The sequence below is a fragment of the Aphelocoma coerulescens genome, chromosome 3 (genome assembly GCF_041296385.1).
Source record: "Aphelocoma coerulescens isolate FSJ_1873_10779 chromosome 3, UR_Acoe_1.0, whole genome shotgun sequence".
Lineage (NCBI taxonomy): Eukaryota > Metazoa > Chordata > Aves > Passeriformes > Corvidae > Aphelocoma > Aphelocoma coerulescens.
This window is the reverse complement of record NC_091016.1, coordinates 20,569,794-20,590,509: the sequence shown is the minus strand read 5'-3', so window position 1 is coordinate 20,590,509 and position 20,716 is coordinate 20,569,794. Positions and strand designations below refer to the sequence as shown.

Genomic DNA, 20,716 nt, shown 5'->3' with positions numbered 1-20,716 from the left:
GATTATTTCACGCCAGTAGAAGCTATAACTTTCGTTCTAAACATAATAAGCAATGAACAAAGACTAGGTGGCTTTATTATAATCTATAAACATTTTGCTGCATCATCACTTGGTATTCTGCTTTTCCCTGCCAAAGCTTGTCTGTGGAAGAGATCTTCCACTTGCAGTTACTGTTGTCATCCCTTGCACAATTACAAAAACTGAAGGAGAAATTTATTATCCATGTCAGTTACTCACTGCCAATGTCAAAGAGCAGAGATTTAATTACAGTTTTGCTACATCTCAGAGAAAGATAATCTGATCTCAGTCGTTTGCTAATGCTTGGGTGGAACAAAATTACAAATAAAATAAAAACCCTTAGAAGAAGCTAAGAAATGTAAAATCAATTAATAGTGTCCATATCAACATTTTCTAAATTTTCTATTCAAAAAGTCCCAGAAAAACACGTTAATATTTACATACTTTAATTGAAACACATTAGAGCACAAGAAATAAGTATTCCATAATTCTTTCTATGTGGTTTAGGATCTTGATGCTCACTTTCTTTGATAAAATAAATTTAGAAAGGAAAAAAAAGAAAATACATTTTGTGGTAATGAACTGTTAGCAGAATCTTTATTTGTTAACTACATTGGTGTGAAGCCAGCTTTAAAGACTGAAGTATTTGATGGGAGAATCATCTTGCACATCATTTCAGGTCCCTGTTTTACAGCTGTCTAGACAGAGAGAGAAGGAAAAAGGGAACCAACTCGTCTAAATGTATGCTAAATGCTTTAATGCCTCTCCCCAGTGACATACTGTTCAGATTACCTGAATTCATAAAACATGAAACATGGGCAAATGCTTGTGTGAGCTCCCACTCTTTTTTAGGTGGAAACTTTGATCCAGTGTTCTTCTGCCTTCCTCCAATGCAAAGAGAACGAATAAAACTAAGTGCATGCTAAATTAAGATAGCCTTTTTGCATATATAAATGTAGGCTCTCAAGTAGCTTCATTCATCCAATACGAGATCTGAGGGTGAAATGCACAGTTCTTAAAGAAGGTCTCAGCCCATTGGTCAAAAAAAAAAAAAAAAAAAAACAAACAAACAAAAAAAAAAAAAACCCCAAACACTTCTGCAATTGAAAATGTTGTGAATTATCAAGACTTTTTTCTCAATTTGTAAGATTATTTCTCAGTTGGCTTGCCCTGCTCTTAGACAGTTTGCTGGGCTTCCCCTGCCACCAGGAGAGTGAGAAGCTGTCCCAGATGGGCTGGAGGCTCAGTACTGCACAGAGATATTTCCTTCCTCTGCATCATTAAGTTTTGCCAGGCAGCCCCACTGCAGCTCCTGGCATTAGAGGCATGGAGCTGATTATTGTGACTGGCAAACCTAGCGAGGAGCCTCAGAACTGATGGTCATCCTGTGGTGCAGAATTAATCCCATAATCTTTCTTCTTTTCTCCTGTGGGTATGTTCACTGCATGCTGAGGAGGCTGCTATGTCTGCTTTCTGGCCAGCTTTTTGATATTCATCTCAGGTGCTTTCGGGTGGGTTTTTTTGCTTCAAGAGGAAAGGATGGAAGCTTTCAAGAGGGAAGGATGGAATCAAAAGTTTCTCCCCAAAATCTATCACTTCTTCAGTTTTTATCTCTTTCCTCCGGAAGATTCGCTCTATTTTGAAATAAAGGAAGTTTCAGGTTGTATTTTATTATGAGATTTGTGTGCTTTCAAGGTAGAATAAATGACCATCGAAGTGACTTCATAAATATAAAAATATATATTTACCAATTAGCATTAAATAGTTCTTAAGGTGGCTGAGTGGTACATTTATTAAATTTATGTGCATATATCACAAAACTAAGAACTCAGAATTGCTGGTTCAATATAAATTTTGCATTTTCAAATATAATTCATTGCTCATACATGGCAAAATATGTTTTTTCTCATGTGATGTGTCAGAATATTGTCCTGAATTAAAAAATTATCTTTTTCTTGATAAAATCATTATATTCATTCTAATATCCCTAAATAATTTGCCAAAAAAGTTCCCTCTTGTGGGTTAATTACATATTAACTCCCAAATTTCTTGATAAAATTCAGAATTAAAATGTCCTGACTTGAAAACAGAACTGTAAACACAAAACTAAGTTTAAAAAAAAATAAAAAAGGAAAGAAAGAATTTTTTAACTATAAAAAAGGTTTTTGTAGGTTTTTTCTATTAATCACGTTGAGTGTATTGTAACTGTACCAGTGAGTGAGTGCAAAAGGTGTGACCTCCTTGAAATTGCACCCAATTTTCTCTAAATGGGATTTTCCTCAATATTTATTGTTGCCACTACTAAGTATTGTTTGTAGAAAGAAGAAGTCTGGGACCAGATTGGAAATGGCAGTTCAATTTCAGGAGGATTTCAGGAACACCTTCCCATATTAATTTTATCCAGCTTTTCCGTTTATTTTAGGAATAATGCTAGTGGAATTGGCACGTTGCAATGAAGGAGTGTTTCCCATTGCTATACAAATGCTGATATAACCCTCAGCGTTTGTGGAAAACAAATGTTGAGATGAAGTCAAGACATTTATTTTCTAAGCAGGAGATGTTGATTCTCTGACAACATTATATTGCACAGCCTTTATTTTTATTATGCCAGATGATTGATGTGGATTTAATCATTAGTTTGATGGCTGCTTTGCTCAGTGGAGAGGCAACTGAGCATTTTATCATTATTAGTGAGCTGCGTTCTGATTTTTCTATCAAAGGCTCTGCTGGCCCTAATTCATCCCAGGTGTAAAACCAGAGATTCATTTTGCCCATTGTTTGTTTTGTGACCAAGCCAAGAACAATTTGCTCTCAAAACACTGTGCATATTTGTTTTGATTCCTAGAGCAGGAACCTGGTTTTGATGAAGACTTCCATATATGTGTGTGATTCTTTAAAAACAAGTAAGAGTGGTGTACCTTTTGTGACTAAACTACTCACCACATGGCAGAATAGATATACTTATAGACTTAAAAACATGCATATGTGTGGGTATATATATAGAGAGTAGTCTGGGAAAGATTTAAATTGCTAGAATTTAGAATGGTAGACAGATACTAAGCCAGAAAATATTTTGAATGCTTGGGGAGCCAACACCACAGATGGAAATTAAAAATGATTGTGAGAGAAATGCAGAAAGCTGGAGAACTCTTGGTGTCTGTAAGTTTTCCAGTGTAATCAGCAGAAGACTGGGAGCTGGGGACAGGGACTTCGACTTTCCCAGAACCTCACCTCTGGGAGCTGCTGATGCCACTTGCTGAAGGAGGAGGTCCAAGATGACATTTCTGGAACAACTGTGGGATAGTTCATCCACATGGAGAATATACTTTGTCCACCTCATAGGGTGCTTCCTCCTCTGAGGAGAAGAAATGCACATAATAAATAGGGGGCTTCTCAGCACAAATGCCAGGAATGGTCTTCCCATGTTGTCTCACTCTTAGAAGTTTCTTCACTAAAAACAGGAATAATGCAGAATTTCATGTGGGGACAGAATTAAACCAGTGTTTGTTATTTGGAAGCATTATTTACTTCTGTCTTGCTTTTCTGCTCAAGAGCACAAAGATTTACATCTTTATCTGGAAATGTTTATCCTTTCTAGTGTAATTATGAAATGAAGGTGCTCATTAGCCATGTCTAATCCCTTTGTCAATCTTATCTTTTATTTGGAATGAGGTTTTTATGGTGAACTGTTTTTCATCTATATTCCCCACATTTTTAAGGCTTCTCATGCTGGATTTTTAAGATTTATGCTTTTCCCATCTGTGCTGTGAGAAGGGGTGAGCACGATACAGTGAAAAGAACGTGCTTATTTATTATTTCTGTTTCCAGTTAGATGAGGCTCTTTAGGAGAGCTGGCAGCAGCAGAGCTCCCTGGAGGAAGGGGTGTTGGGTTTATCCTTTATTACCGAATAAAGGGCCCATTTGGAGGGGAGGAGCTTTGAGGGGCTGCAAGTGGCCAGAGCTTTACAGGTCAGAGATGGATATGTGTCACTCCAGGACTGCCTTGGAGAGCAGGGAGCACCCCCAGGGGTGATGAAGAGGATTTACAGGAGGCCTGGGCAGAGCTTACTGCCATTAGGAATAGACCACTGAGGAACTTGGCCATTCAGTGTTTAGAGATGGGCTGTACAAAAGATGGGGACAAATTTTCCAGCAGGGCCTGTTGCAACAGGGCAAGGAGTAGTGGTTTTAAACTAAAAGAGGGTCGATTTAGATTACATACAGGGAAGAAGCTGTTTACTGTTTGCATGCTGAACCACTGGAATGTGTTGCCCAGAGAAGTGGTGGATGACCCAACCCTGGCAACATTCAAGGTCAGGTTGGACTGGACTCTGAGCAGCCTGGTCTAGCAGATGTCCCTCAGGGAAGGTGGACTGGATGACCTTGAAAATTCCCTTCCAAGCCATACTATTCTATGATTCTATGAACTCCAAACCTCCAAAGGCACTGCATGTCAGGGTAGGGAGGATATAAAATCCTCCCAGTTCCCTTCCAATATCCTATAAGGTTTTTCTGCTTTAAAGTTAATTATCCTAGTTGATATTCTAATAAAAGCTGCCTATTTTGAGATTAAAATCCTTTCATCCTTCTTTGGGACATCCTGTGCAGAGGAAGGTCAAGACATATTGCCTGAAAACTCATGACTTGAAGTGCCCTCACACGGCACTGTCCAGACTGTTTTGTCATTACACTGGCACCACATGCTATGCCCTGGCTCCTCCATTCCCTGATCCTGACCCTCTGTTTGGGGACCCAGTGCTGTAAGCTGGGGCTGGAGGCACATTTGCAGCAGAGCAGTAACCTCCAGGGAGGAACAGAGGACAGAGCCAAGCGGCAATGAATTTATACAGAGGAAAGTAAATGGATTACAGTTCATCTGTGACAGCCATGTGCCCAGCCATAATTGACAACACCAACTGTTTATTTAAAAATAAGCTCGGCTTTGCCTGTGTTTCTTGGTAGCAGACTTAAACACGCTAACAAGTGAAGTGGCTTTTCACAAGCCTTCATCTGTCAGTATCAAGGATCCTGTTTTGTATTCCCAGGACCCAGAGTAGCTCTGAATAGCACATTATATTTCCATCCTACTGTGCTGCCAGGCACTGTGCTTTCAGGGTAACAGATAACATGTTAACGACTGAAACGGGCTGTAAAAATGAGGGGGGGATTGTGTCAGCAGTGGGCAATCACTCAGGTCTCCAGAGGGAGGGCTTCCTAATGGGATCTCAGCTAAGCACTGCACAGGCTTAACTCCCAGGGAGAACCTTCCTGTGAACTGGACAGTCTCCAGGTTTCAGGAACCTTTCCCACACAGGGGGATTGATTTCATATTGATAAAAATCTAGGACGTATTTGTTCTTGATTTTGGTGATATGCAGTCAACATCAGTCCCAGCAATGTGGCAGTAAGGTGTCTTTTTATCTGCAGCTATAAGGATGCTTCTGTTCCCCATACTTTGTGAATCTGTTGTCAGGCTGAAAGCTCTCTGCACTCAAGTGGCAAAGCTCTCATTTGCCACAACTCCTTCGGTTCACAGGAGAGTGAGTAATGGCAGAACAATGACCATTCTTTGGGGAGGACCATCCAGGAGCCCTCTCTTCCTCTCCTTGCTCTTATTCACTCTCAGTAGCCTTTTTTAAAATGTGTAGAGCTTACTCCAGCTCTTACTCCTGTGCTGACCTTGTCTAATCATATTGATTGTTCATAACTGAAGGCTAATTAGGAAGCGAGTTGCTATGGCAATTCTTGAGTCATACATATAAAGAGAAAATACTGCTAAAACCACTAGTGCATGGTGACTATTAACATAGTTAAACAAATTAAAAAGTATAATTCATTCAGATATATGCTGGAATTCAAATGAAGACCTAATATTCAGCAAGGAAGTTTTTCCCTTGCTACCATGTTTTCCTCTTTCGTGGTAGTTTTTTTCTTTTATTTGCCAGTTGAATGAGTTCTACATAATTTTAGGACTAAAAGACCAAGCAGGCTTTGGGTTGTTCTCCACCCCTACCCGGCAGCCCACACAAAATATGTCACAACAAGTTTCAAGTGACAGGAGAATGACTCAGGCAGAGGGTAATAGGACTTGGAACCCCCCAGATTTCTGGGTCATTTGTTCATATCCAGTCCACATGTGTGTGATGAATGTTTTATTTTCACATGGGTAGGCTGATGGCTGGCATACCATGAGAGGGTGATTTCAGCCTGTGCCCTCAGGAGATGGTGATTCATTGCAAGCTAAGGCTGCTACAGCTGGTTGTCAGCAGCAGCAGCCTCTTTTGGCCAGACTTTGAAATGGCTCTGCAGCAGAGCCAGGGTCTCAGTGGGTATCCACACTCCTTTGTGGGGCACTGTGGGAAAGTTTGATTGCCTTGGCTGTGCTGTGCCTCATCTGTGGATAAATGGAAGATTTTGCCAGCCACATCAATAAAGTCTTTTTACCTTATTTTTAACTAAATGTGACCTAAAAGCAAATCAAGTGCATTCTCCCCTCTTTAATGGGGGCCTTCCTTCGTCTCCTTTGGCACCTTCATAAGTAATCATGTCCCTGACAAATCTGAGCTCTCCTAACAGGTCTCCATCTGCACATCTTTAAGGAGCAGGATATAAGAGCAAACATCCTGGTGCTACCCTTCTGGACACTTTGAATGATGAGGCAGAATGTATCTAGGAGAGTCACAGGTCTAGAAGGGAGATAGGCATGCCCTGAGTTCAGGTCATAACCTGCACTCCAGGGGAGTTCCTCTGTCCCTCTCAGTCTTCAGTGGATGAATGTCCTTAAACTGACCTCAGCAGCACACAAAGAAAAAAGTGAGCAGAAATAGAGTCATTTTATAGCATTAATATCTTTTAACTGGTCTCATAGATAAGTATTCTCTGTATGGCTTCTTGGGACTTGGATGCTCACAAAGGTTCATTAATTCAACTGAAAATAAGTTATAAAATTGATTAGAAGTCTATGTCAGTTGAAAGAAAAAAACAAGAACAAAAAACCAAACAAACCTCCCCCCCCCAAAAAGCACACCAGAAAAAAAAAATCATCAAAATATAGAAGTATATTTGAATCCATTAGGATCAACTAAATCCAAAACATCTGATCTGGGGCTTTGTGTGGTCCTGAAGTTAAATAGGTGCCACTGCCCTGACCCTGCTATTTTGAAGTACCAATTACTTGATTCTACTAATTCAGCCCCCATGGCAAAGACAAAAATTAAAACCCCACATACTCAAGCTGCTGCATAATCTGTCCTCACCAAAGGCATTCACATGGGGCACAAGGGATTCATTTGGGGAATCTCTTAGCCAGAGCCACACTGCAGAGCCATCTTGGAACTGATGGAAAGATTATAATGCAACCTGTTACCTTTGTGTAGAAGAATATGGTGTGTGCTGGTGCTACTGGTTGCTTTCTCTTTGCTGTAACTTTCTGCATGTAAGAAAAATGCACTCCTGTCCAGGGATCTGGTCCAAATTTGAGTAATTTCAAGATAGAGCATCTTTCAGAGGGAATTCTGATCATGTTCCATAGTATCATGTTATATTTGTTTCTTCATTTTCCTGTTAAAACAATTTTAAAAATACATGGGGTTTTGTTTGTTTTTGGTTTTGGTTTTTTTTTTTAATCTGATGGGAAAAGAAACAGTGTAGCATTTTTCTTTTAATTTTAAGTCAGTATTTAACATGCAAAAAAAATTCCCCTAAATCTGAGCTAATTTGCTCTCACAGGACTGCCATTGAGTTTGTGTTCTGCTGTGTCCTGTGTATTGAACCGTGTCCTTTCTAGAGAAAACACATTCAAAATTCCAGGAACATATACACTCATCTAAAATGTAGAATGTTCATGTAAATACAGATCCTCTATTAAAACCAATGGATTTCCATTCCTTCTGGTGCGGACTCTGAAATCTCCTTCAGTCACAACTAAAGAGATGAGAGTAGTCAGAAATGATGGATTTAATTTTCTTTCTTTATTTTTTAAGTGTGTTCCATCAGCATGACTTTTCCAAATGGTCATTTTTGTGGTTTGGGATCTCTTCAGTAACTGTTTTTTCCCCCTTATCAGTTGTATTTTCCCAAACGGTTCTACTGGAAATGCAAAAAGGTTTTGCCAGGCTTGAGTGCTGTGAAAACACTGTAAGCTCAGTTTTATTTACATCAATACGGGAAGTCAGACAGAAAAGCTATCACCAGTGTATGCAATACAGTACAGCAAAGGAATAGACACAGCAAGTTATAAGGAAAACATGATTTTTTAATTCAAACCACATTTCTTTTCAGCCTCCTTCTTTAGTGCTGAGGCTAGGGAGGAAGATTCCTCTTTTCTCTTGATGAAGAAGGAAGAGCTAATTCCAAAAAAGCTTTTTGCACCATCTCTAGCTCAAACTTCCTTCTATGCCCCTAGTTAGAAATGACCCAGGACAGGGGGGAGGAGAAGGGTTCCCAGGTAGATCAAAGTACTCTGACTTAGGAGGAACAGGTTGTTCCCACATGGCCGAGAATTGCCTCTGGGTTCTCAAGGGTTCTGCTCATTCCTATGGAATGGTTCTTCCTGAGGGCTCCCCATCAAAACTCTGGGTCCAGCCTGAGGATTTCCTTGAGAACGCCCCACAAGAGCAGAAAGCCTTTTTTTTTTCTGGTGCTTCTCCAGCACTGGTGCACCCAGTTACGGCGCAGAGGTGGCAGCGACCCTTCACGGCTGAGCAGCCTCCTTGTAAACGGGGTGAGATGTGCAGAAAGGCAGCTGCTGCCTGCTTTCAGTGACTGAGAACCATCCTCTGGCCATGGGTTTATCATTTTTATTGCTTTTATTGGAATATTGTGTGTATACACACACAAAGACAGAAACATATTATTATATTGAATTTTGGCCCAAGTTTTATGACATCTTCCCTTCCCCCGTTAAGACTTTCTTATCTATGTGCAGCCTTGCAGTGTTCACTGATAAAGGAGGGTTATTTCTGTCAGAGAAACTCAAGTGGAAGTATATGATTTTTCAAGGTTTCATAGTGGACAGCTGTTAGGTTATTTGTAAAATAAGACTCTAGGTATTTTGATTCAGGCTCCTCTTTGCTGCCACTTGGCAGAACGGTTAAGGATTGTGTGTAATTCCCATGTTTGCATGTCTTCTCTTCATCCTCCAGTATAGAACCTGCAGATTTGGGGTTAATGGTAATTTTTTCTGCTCATGATGGCATCATAACTAGATAGAAAAGTCTCATTGCACACTTGTTTTGTAAAGCTTTTGATTTAGTAACTTCTTGATGGTGCTTGTGCTTTGTCTGGCAGTCTGTTGCAAGGCAGAGGTTTGGATTTAACTTTGGAAGCATAAAAGAATATTTTTTTTCCTGGTTAGGTTATATGTAATCATACAAACATTTATGCAGTACATCTTAGCTGAGCCTGATGCCAAAGCTCAAGGATAAGAGTCTGCAAGGTCAAGGCTTCAGTTAGACACAAAACAGAAGAATAGTAAGTGGCTTTTATGGAAGGGAACAATGAATGCAAATAGAAGAGTAGACAAGGAAATCTCTGTCCTGGAAGAGGATATTTCACAGGGAGACTCTAACACTGAATAAAAGAAACCTAAATCCTTTCAGGAGGACATTTGAAAGATGTAGTGCATGGTGCTGGCAGCTGTTGGATGATGTCTATGTTCATAATTGGGTTTAACATTAGGCAGTGCTAATATTTTTCTCATGATGGGTCAAGTCATGGAGATTTATTTTCACTGAAGTGGGTGTAAGTACTATATTTTTTGCTCTGGTGAATAATACTCAGTGTTCTGGGAAGATTTTTAATGCCAGAATTGAGGAGAAAGAGGGAAATTTTTTTTAGAGTTTCTTCTCTTAGCTAAAATGTTTAATTGAGCCTATCTGAGGCACTTGCTTATTCTGGATTTTCCTGTTTCTGTAATGTATCAGAATTAGTAATGAACTGTCCTCCAGAGGCCTCTTGTGAATGTGTGCTTCCTTAAAGCATTTCAAAACTGTCTGCTGAAGTATCTGGGAGCATCTGCTACAGGATGATCTGTGTGGAAAGGCTGTCACTAGACTTTGGTTCTGGAAGCCACATGTTCTCCCAGTCCAAGACAGTCTGCCTATTGATTTTCCCCAGAAATTTTTTGCCCCACTTCTTCATTCAGCTGCTCTTCCAAATGATTGTCTCAGATGTAATTTCTTCATCTGCCCAGGCCATCTTAATAAACTATTCATCATTAGATGGCTACTAAAGCCAAGAGAGGAGTACTAAAAGATATGGGGCAATAAATGCTGCTTGCCCATTTCCATGGAAGGAGTTACAGTTTAGGAATATCAGCATCTCTGAAAGAGAAGGTCCCTTCCTCAGCTGAACACTCATCTTTGTCTGCCAGCATGGTCTCAACATCCTCTGGAGCCCATCATGCCTGAGGAGAAAAAGTGCCACTGACAGAGTGGGTGTTTTTATTTTACACACATTTTTCTGTCTTCCCTGCAAGCTTTCATGGTCAAGATAAAATTTAGTGATACCTGAAGCTGAGGGCAGCAGATATGTCTGTCCCAGGGGCTGGAGGGCACTGAGTTCTAAGCCCCATCTCTCTGGGCTGCCTGTGTGGAGCCAGATTTCTGGGGAAAGCTGCCATTTCCTCCAAAGACCCTTTTTCTTGTTTGGCCCTACAAAGTTTCGTGTATTTTCAGCTTTGCTGGCAATAAACTGAAATAGGTATAATACACTCCCTAGTGCTAGAGGAGGTATCTATCCCCCCAAACTGTACTGATTATAAAATCAATTCTTCTAATGATGTAGCTTCGTCTGTTGGATCTGGTTGTTATCAGTCCCAATTCTGCAGAGTAATCGTGTGCTTTTTCAGATTAGAGAGACCGATTTAAAACCATTACATGGACAATTAATTTGATGCAACCAAACTCTCCGCAGACTTTCATCTGGATTGCTGGCTTTATGGTACTAAAGTACCGATAGAAATAAAATCCCCTTTGCTTCTGTCTGCCTTAAGGAAATTTGCATTTTATTTTTTCCCAAGCCTGCACGGATTTATTTGAGAACATGGTTTCATGCCCTTTGGAGAAGACAGGAAGGCACAGCATTGGCACCTCCTGATAATCTCCCTCAAAGACTGATGTTGATACACTACCTGGCTCTAAGTGTGGAGTCACTATCAGTGTTCAGTTGGTTAAATGGGTACTCCACTTATTTAGTAAGGCCAGCACAACATGTGTGTGTATCTTCAGCAAAGTAAAGAGATGATGAGAAGAGTCAGTCCTTGATTTCATTTCTGAAACGTCAATATCTGCTAAGAGATATTACCCTGTAACTCCCCAGTGTTCAATAAATCATGGTAGGGAGACAAGTTTTTCATGTTCACAAGGAAAAGTGACAGGAGAAAGTGTCAACTATCTATTTTTAAAAGGTCAAAAGTCTCTAATATTTTTAAGAAAAATGGCTTTTCCTTTGTAACCTGTTTAAATCAATGTAGTAGCATTTTGCTGTCACTTTAGAGGGAAGTTTTCAAAAGTAGATTTCAGACCGTCTTGTTTCTGATTAGGCTGAAGAAATAAGAGCGACTCCATCCATGACAGAGAGACAGAGGAGACGGAGGTAGCCAGGTGTTTAATTTTTCAGTTCAGACACTTCTCAGGCTGGTCCTGTGGGGGCTCACCCAGTGAATGCTGGGCAGGATTGCCTGAGTGACACCACATTGCTGCCATTTACTTCTGAAGCTTGACATAAATTGTGGCATCAGTCAAACCACTAAGTAAAACTGACCTGGAAAATTGCTCTAAAGGGTATTTATATTTAGAGAAAGGGGGGGAAATAAGCATTGTTGGCCTTTTTTTCCCTTCTCTTTTCCTTTAAATGAACACAATGCTGTTGATTTGTAGCAGTACAGAGAGCACAGTGAGGCCAGCTGCTCTGGGAATCAGTACCTTAAACCTCCAGTATCACTGCTGATTGCAGGTACCTATAGAGTGAAAGAGAAGCATTCATAGCAATCCACAGGATAGCTATGCCACAAAAAAGCTGCACCAAAGGCTAAGGATAATGGGCCAAAAAACCCAATTATAATGTATCACAGGAAATATAAGGTGAACAGATCAAGTGTATAGCTGTTAGAGTGGGGATTCTGTAACACGATGTATCAAACAAGGAGTCCATGGAAAAGAAATACATATGGACCGATTCTTGGTAGATGTTTCAGAGATGTTTATTTCCCCAGCTGCATGGCCGGGATCTGCCGAGGGACTGTTACAGTCACGGGATCCGAGGGTCCTTGCCCGTGCAGGGAACACAAAACAACCAATGGGGAACGAGGCTGACCAGGGGCAGGGAAACCCCGTGCCTCCCTCAGGGCCCCTCTCCCAGGGCTACATGGCAGGGGGAGGGACCCCGACATTTCACCCGTTTATTTTTAACAAAAGGAGATGTAAAACGTAACATTGAAAACAACAAGGACAGTTTCAAAACAAAACAAGCCACCCTCCTGAGTCTTTGAATGTCCAGACAGATTCTCCGGAACATCTTAAGGCTGACAGAAGGGAGACATGACTCTCCAAGCATGCTTTGTGGGGAAACTGAGGCAAGAGAGGGTTTAATTTCATCTCTTCCCCTTTTCATCTCCCACTCAGCATTGGAAAGGGATTTTTGGGGAAACAATTGGCAAAGCCATGGTTTTGTGAGGGAAACCATGGGTGAAAAAACGGATTGGGAATACACTGGGGGTAATAGGATATAGGATAAAAGGGAAAGGTGGGATTAGGAAAGGGAGACTGTAGGGGGGGCTTATAATGGACATATTGTCTAACATGACTAGGATTTTTATCATATATACTGCCTTTCACAGGAACACCATCAGGCCCAGTGACCTGCGATGCTTGTAACCCTTTTCTACCTTGTACAATTTTGAATTCCACCACCTCTCCATCTCCCAAGCTTGGGATGTATTTTTCAGGGTTATTCTTTTTAATAGCAGTTCTATGAACGAATATGTCTTGCTGGTTGTCACATCTCGTTATAAAACCATAATTTTGTTTAACATTATACCATTTTACTATTCCTAAAACCTTAGCTACGGTGATCTTTTCCTTTTTCCAAGTGGCTGCTGTTTTCTGCCTCCCTGTGTTTTTGCTTTCTCTTTTGTTTGCTCCCATGTTGGAATTGCCAGGGCTGCTAGTGCTGCTGGGGCCGCCGGAGCTGCTCGTGCCTGCGCGCTCTTCCCGGGGTCGCGTTCAGGGCCACATGGGCCGGGTCAGGCCACGCCACTCAGTTCTCCATGCGTCGCCTCCTCTGCTCTCAGCTTTGCTGCCACTGCATCCACGTCTTGGCCGGGCCCCCGAGCGATGACTCCCCCCGTGCCCTGCCCCAGCGCGCGTTTCAGCTGGGCGCGGCTCCGCTGCCACCACCGCCAACCGCCGCCCGTGTGCCGCTCCTCTTGGTCAGGCATTCACAGGGCTCGCTCCACCACGCGCTGCACGGGGCCAGGTGGGCACTGCCAGGTTGCACCGCTCCCACCGCACCTCACTCTGCTGCCGGCACTGCAGCTCGCGTCACTCTGCCCGCGCGTGGGAATTGCTTTGCTGCTGCTCGCAGAGGGCTTGGTCCACGTGGCCGAGGCCGCATGGTCCCTGAGCCAGGCTTCCCTTCACCAGGATACAGCTGACATTGCTCAACAGTCTCTGTAATTAAATAATATTCATGAAAATATTCTTCCATCGCCATATATTTTGACTCAAAAATTAACTGTGTCCTAACAGTGTTCCAAAAGTCTTTGGTAAGAGTTAAATCCCAAGAAACATAGAAAAAGTTCTTAAACAACCATGCCAGGAAGTGTCTCAGTTCCTTTTGAGCTTGAATTAAGCTAAAATTTACAAATCGTTGTTCAAGAACCTTTTCAAGTTTAAGATAAATGTCCATATGCAGCTCTGAGAGCCAAGAGTCTTCCCACAGTTCCTCCATAATTTAGAGATGGAACAGCAAAACAAAAACAAGAAGAGGAATCCAAAGTTTCCAGGGTTTACTCACACACATCAGTCGCTTAGGGATCGGGGATCGTTCTGCCCGCATTTTCCACTATTGTTACAGTGCAGATACTGCAACACGCGTACCAAACAAGGAGTCCCGTGGAAAAGAAATCTATACGGACGGATTCTTGATAGATGTTTCAGAGATGTTTATTTCTCCAGCCGCACGGCCGGGATCTGCCGAGGAACTGCTGCAATCACAGGACCCGAGGGTCCTTGCCCGCGCAGGGGAACACAAAACAACCAATGGGGAACGAGGCTGACCAGGGGCAGGGAAACCCCGTGCCTCCCTCAGGGCCCCTCTCCCAGGGCTACATGGCAGGGGGAGGGACCCCGACATACAGCCTGTGTAGGTACCTGCTCTGGAAGGGAATTTAAGGAAGGCTGCAGGAGTTTACAGGGATTGAGTCATCACCCGGACCAGAGAGTAGGGCCGTGTGCCTGGAGAGGCAGAAATCCCTCCTTCACACCATCTGTGGGCAAGGTGCACACACCAAGCAAGGACCAGAGAAGCCTTGACAGACAGGGCGGTCCCCTCCGCTAGTCCATCACAGGGAGAAGAAATGCAGAAATCCATAAATCCCACATTTACTGTGACTGTCACACAGCCAAGCTCACCAGGTGGGCAGCAGTTTCTCTATGTCATTCCTGCTGCTGGAATTACAAGGTCTTCGTGCTCAAAATCACACATCCCTGGGCATTGTGTGAGGGGCTAATGCTGGTCTAAGCTGATCTTCTGCCTTGTGCATGCTCTGCTCTTCTTTTGACACGAGTTACCACTTACTGATCTGTGTTAACCTTCTGTGTCTGTATAAAGGCACACACAGATAAACACACTTTTTTTTTTAAAAACAGACATATTTCCAAGCAGGGAAAGAAATTACCCTGTACCTTATCCCTGTGTGCTCTGCTCTGATCCTGAAAGCAATTGCTATCATAAAAGACATAAATTTCCTGTATATTATTATTTTGAAATATGACACCACTTGGCTCCAAGATCATTAGTTTGTGAGTTTAATAGAGTCTTGTTTTTTCTGTAAGACTTTGGTTAGTCTAAGAGACTTTTCCTTTAGTGGACTACAAAGAAACTGCCAGGAACTCTAAGTCCCTTGCTAACAGAATTGTTTAAAAGGCCATTTCAATGTATCTTGATTTTTATGAGTCATGCTCTGAGTACAGCTGGTTTAAAGAGGAATCCTTCCCAAACATCACACTGGGCTCTGCCACAGATGTCAGGAAGATGCACCCCCGGCCTTGCCTGAGGGCAGATTTGCAGGCAGATTAAACAATTTTCCATCTCTCTCTCTTCTAACACAAGCTCTGACTGTCACACGTGGAAGTGATACACTGCAGTCAGTTGCTGGGGAATGGGTAATAATGATTCCAGTTTGCTACTTTAGTGGCAAATTAGAGGAAATCCCTTAATCATGTGATGTCACATCTTAGCGTCCTACATTCTCTTTGCAGAAAAATAAAAACAGTTGTCCTTTGTAAAATGTGTTTACTGAATGCTTTTTCATCTTTTAGTCTGTATTTGTGTAAACAATTTATGCTTTCAAGGATCACTGCTGATTTCAGTACAACTCTGCATGCAGTGAACACTAAGCTCAGGCAGATGCCTAAGCACTTTGCAACCACTGGGTGGTTTGGCTATTTGGGGTTTTTTAAGAAATTGCCCCTGACTGTTCAGCACACCATCTATTCAAAGGCTTGTCTGTTTCAGAAGTGATGATGGGATTGCCGGCTGGGTTTCCTGCCACAGCTACCAGTAGCACTAATAGTGTCATTCATTCCAAACAAACAATGTAACAAGATCCTCATCTTCTCTCTTGATGACATATAATCAGATATGCATTATGAGCAATCATCTGTTTGTGTGTATTTATACTGTAACACAAACCACTTGCACAAACACTAGCCAGCAATGCCTTTTTCTCTTTGTAGCTTGTGCCTCAGGTATTATTTGCTCTCCTCTACAGAGGATCTGAGTCTGCTGAGTTGATTGTTTGATGTGAGCAGCAGTGGTTTGCACTTTTAATGTCATGGATACCTGTATCCAAGATAGTGTTGTTTGGGATTTCCAGGAGCAGGTGTGCACTTTTTGCCAGGTATGAATAAATAGTTCACTCTAATTAGGCAGCCAAACCCCAGATTAGTGCTGCCTATTGTTCACAGTGTGTGACTGATCTCCTAAACAGAATGGTTTTATTTTATTTATCCTTCTTACCTGAATGACAGCCCTGTCAGGCTTATGTGCAGCCTAAAACTGGGATTCATCTGCAGAGAACAATGGTGGGTAAGGTGATGCCTTGAGAGGCCACCTAAAAACAGAGACTAGACAAGAGTAAGGGAGTAAAGGTAGGTGTTTATTTGAAGGGCCTTCAAAGGTACACCCTGGGGAGCCAGAGGCTACTGCCAAGATGGACTCCAAGATGGACGACAGGTCACGAGTTCTTCACACTTTTATAAGTTTGGTTCATTTGCATATCAGGGTTAATTCTCCAATTAAAACTTCAGTTAATGGTGTCATTTCCCCAAGCTTGCCTCCCCTTTAGAGGCTTTTGTTTTATACTTTTGGGCCTAGGATGGTCTGAGTGTCCTTGGAGAGCAGTCTTGGAGAGGCTTTGTTATGTCTACCTAGCATGAGAAAGCAGAAATTAACAGGCTACAAGAAACTTCAGAGTTACACACTAGGCAGTACAGGATTTGAAAAATATGGAAGTTAAAACCTAAGGCATCAAGGTCATCATCAATGTTTTCCTGGAGAGAGTACAGCAGAGGATGCAGTTCATTGCAGGGGACAGAGGGTCTTTTCCCTCACCCCTGCAATCCCCTGAACACAGAGGATGAAGCCCAGCACCAGAAGGGTTACTGCCTTCCGCCACTGAGAAGTTTCCTTTTTGTTGCTTTTACTGATCTTGAGATGTTCATAACCTCAACAGCTGCAGCAGTGGTTTGCTTCAACTGGAAGACAAAAAGTCATTGTAAATGGACATATTTTTATACGTCCATATTTTCATTACCTGTTCAAAAAAAAGACTGTGGCCTTTGTACCTGTGAATAGGAATGTTAGAATGAAAGCCAAGTCATTTCCCACGTCTCTGAAAGGCCCCTCACACAAGCGTTAATTCTGTTTAAAACATAATCTCTAAAAAACTTACTATTTTAAAAACCTAATCTTGCAAAAACAGTTTAGAGATTTCTATCTTCCTCTCTTCATTCCTTTCCTTCACCATGCATTCTCCAAGCCTTCCAGAGTGCCATGGCCTCCTTGTGCCCTACCTTAATCAGATCCGTATCTTCCATTTCTTGAATCGAAACAAAGCCAATAACCTACCACACTCTTAGGAAGCCAAAACAGTCTTCTGATGCAGAAACATTCATTTTTAAGCAATCCATTAAAAAAGCTGTGTCATCCAAGTTGTTCCAGAGTTAGATAGCAGATTGGATCATAAAAAATTATTACCCTCAGCAGCACTATCTGCTGGGTGAGGTCACTACTGTATTACGGTTTCTTAATAACCTTTTTTCCCTGTATAAGGCCAACAAATCTATGACATTTTTTCCCTGAACTTCTTAGTAGCATGAAGTGTCTTCTGGCTAAATGTATTTGTTGGTATTAAATGTGCCGCTTTTTCTGAAGATTTTCTTTCTTCTAGACTTTTTTAGATTGTGGGGAGTGGCAAATATGCACCTGACCACCAAAAAAGGCACAAGGAAAACCAAACCAAGCTTTAAGAGTGTGAGACGCCTCCCATGTTGTTAAATCATCGAGACTGTAGTTAGGGAAGTGAATTTTATACTGTCAAATAAATACCTCATAGTAGAGAGTGTTTGCTTCTAGTCTAGTCTAGTCTAGTCTAGTCTAGTCTAGTCTAGTCTATTCTATTCTTCTGGATATTTCTACTTATAATTATTTTTAAAGAAAACAGGAAGTTAATATAAAGTCTTTGAAGCACCCCTTGCAAGGGCTGTATCTCCCACGGCATGAAGGAATCCCTGCCTCAGTTGAAACATTTTGCTGCCGCTGAAAATTAATAAAGAGGGACACACTCACATGTGAGCTGGTGGTTCAGCACTGCTAAACAAACCCAGTTCTCAGTGCACCCTGCCAAGCACCTATTGTCAGTCCTCATGTACTTTTATTTTCTTATTCTCCAGTCATTTTAGAGCTCCTGGAGCAGAGCAGAGCTGGATTTCTTCCATAAAAAAAACTTGAGGAAACAGGAGGGAAAACTTCTTATTAAAGTGAAAAATATTAAACCACTAAGGCATTTTTTTAAAAACTGAAAAGGTCAGATGAAAAACATATCTTCTTTTGCAAGGTTTTTGTTTGTCTTAAATGGGCAGCTAGTCTGTCAGGTATGGTTCATCTCTCACAGAAGAGAATGGAATACATTTATATTCCTCAGATTAATTTTTGTGATTATTTTTTGACTGTGCACCTGACATTATAATCTCTTGTTTTACCTCAGGCCTATTTGAATCTATTTGCAACCATCATCATTTCAAAAGAACGAGATATCCAGGCACAAGTGTCATCCAGTTTGCAATCTATTTCTCCAAGGTTTCATTCCAAAGATGTGCACGGTTACCTGATGACTAAAATGCAATAGACCATGACACTATCTCTGAATTACAGCTGTATTACAAATTTTACTTCCTGCAGCTGACCTCAGCCTGGGAAAATAACATTTTGGCACCATTTCCAAAAAAAATGGCAGCAGGGAACCTTTTGGCATGGCTGTCTTTACCTCGACCTTTCTGGTCAGTGCCAGCATCAGGGATGTGATTGGGACAGGTGATACTGCAGTAATGCCCGCTTGATTCACCGGGAGAACTCCTGAGCTCTAACTTACACCAGAGCCTGAGCCCTGTCTTTGCCATCCCACAGATTAAGGAACCAAAGAAATAAGTGCTCTGGACATATTTCCATTCATTCTGGTGATTCTGGTGATTCTGGTGATTCTGGTGATTCTGGTGATTCTGGTGAGATGCATTCTGGTGTGGTGATAGCAGTAAACTGGGCTTTTATATTCTGCAGTTCTCTGGCTGTAAGTGGGCATTAACTGTGTACAGACCATGTCAAATAGGGTTTGCCCCAAGGTGTGGAAGGCTTCTTCATTCCTATGATCTCCAGCTGCTGTTAACAAGGGTGCATCTGCTGGTGGCTTAATTTTAATCTCTGTACTTTCCATTGGGTCAAGACAGCAGTGTCCTGTTGCTGAACTTGTGTCACGTTTCTTGGGAACTTTTTAGCTGTCTTTGTTTTCAGTCACCTTCACCCCCTCTTTTCTTCACTGAGTTAAAAGGTTTCATTAAATTTCTATCAGCAATTAGTAATGTCAGAGGTCCAGAAGCCCATGATGGATAGACCCTGACTTGTAATGCACAGGGAATGGTGACAGCAGGATGTGCAGGGCTGCTGCTGCAGATGCAAACTCCAGCCTCAGATGTCTGTTCCTGACTGTTGTTGTTGCTTGCCACAGCAGTACTCATCAGTGTTTCTGTTTTCTTATCTGATATCCAACTTGTTTTTAAAACTCATCAGTAATTGAAGAAGTTCCTTGTGAATTTTTCACTTGTCCATTTTCTGCTTCACCATGATTTGAAATATCTTGACTTCTAAATTATTTTTCAGAGAGATCTCACAGAATGATGCCTTGGAGGTCATAGAAGCAAATGTGTTTTCCAACCTTCCCAAACTACATGAAATGTAAGTAATGAGCAATCTAAATGCAAAGGAGACAATTATAAAGATTCATTATAGGCAAGTATCAAAGGTTTTGCAGTTTGGTTCAGGTAAGCACTGAAGAATTTGTAGCAATATAGGAGCATTTGAAATCTCCCTTTGTCTTTTCCATCTTCTTATCTAGCTTCCCATTTCTTTACTTGCTCAGCCTAAAATTTATCCTCAGATCACTGCCAGGATCAAAAGGTGGTAGGGTCTGCCAGTCTATGGCAGGCTGCTCCCTGAAATCATGCAGACCATCTGCTGCCAAAAAGAAAATCTCAGCATATTGTTCCACGACGTCATGGGACAAACACAATTTTAAGATCAATATACTGACATATTTTTTTTCCTGATGTTTCATTTCCTCTTTGCAGAAGAATTGAGAAAGCCAACAACCTCGTGTACATTGATAAAGATGCCTTCCAACACCTTCCAAGCCTCAGATATTTGTAAGATCTTTTGTTCTTTACAAGTCCTAGAGTCACTTTGAATTACACGCTTGTGTATCCGTCCAGCTGGTGCTGAGCACTTTTGGTGATAAAACAGGACAATGGCCTCTCCTCACTACCAGTTGCACATTGTCAATCCATATTTTCATGCCTGCACAGTCCTCAGAAAAGCTGAAGATAAGAGCTTCCACAGAGGACTCCTACTCATTCCTTGAGCCTTTCTAAGCAACAGGTTGAAATGAGTGATGAGAAGAGGAGCTGGACCTTCCTTATGTATCTAGAAACAAGTGTAGGCTGAAATTCCTCCTGGGAGCTTAAGGACAAAAAAACATCTCTCCTCTGTCTTTGCCATGGTGCTGCCTTCTGTTATATGTTGTGACATACATGGTGTTGTTAATCATTCAAATTACTTTTTCTTTAGCAAAGGTAGCATTACAGGCATGGTCTTCACAAATGCTTGATGTGAGATGATTAGATCCCCAAAATACAACCATATTGAT

The 20,716-nt window shown here is 41.6% G+C and overlaps 1 protein-coding gene across 23 annotated transcripts in view; it reads left to right on the top strand.

Annotated features, from left to right (window-relative positions):
* FSHR (follicle stimulating hormone receptor) overlaps positions 1-20,716 on the top strand; it is a 307,860-nt gene that overhangs the window by 258,956 nt on the left and 28,188 nt on the right. For 21 of the 23 annotated variants that reach the window (XM_069009381.1, XM_069009380.1, XM_069009378.1 and 18 more), the window contains 2 exons: positions 19,675-19,749; positions 20,142-20,216. The exons of 1 other annotated variant lie outside the window; for it this stretch is intronic. In XM_069009381.1, the coding sequence (XP_068865482.1) occupies positions 19,675-19,749; positions 20,142-20,216 (150 nt within the window). The remainder of the gene's footprint in view (positions 1-19,674; positions 19,750-20,141; positions 20,217-20,716) is intronic. One more of the 23 variants, XM_069009384.1, reaches the window with a different exon arrangement.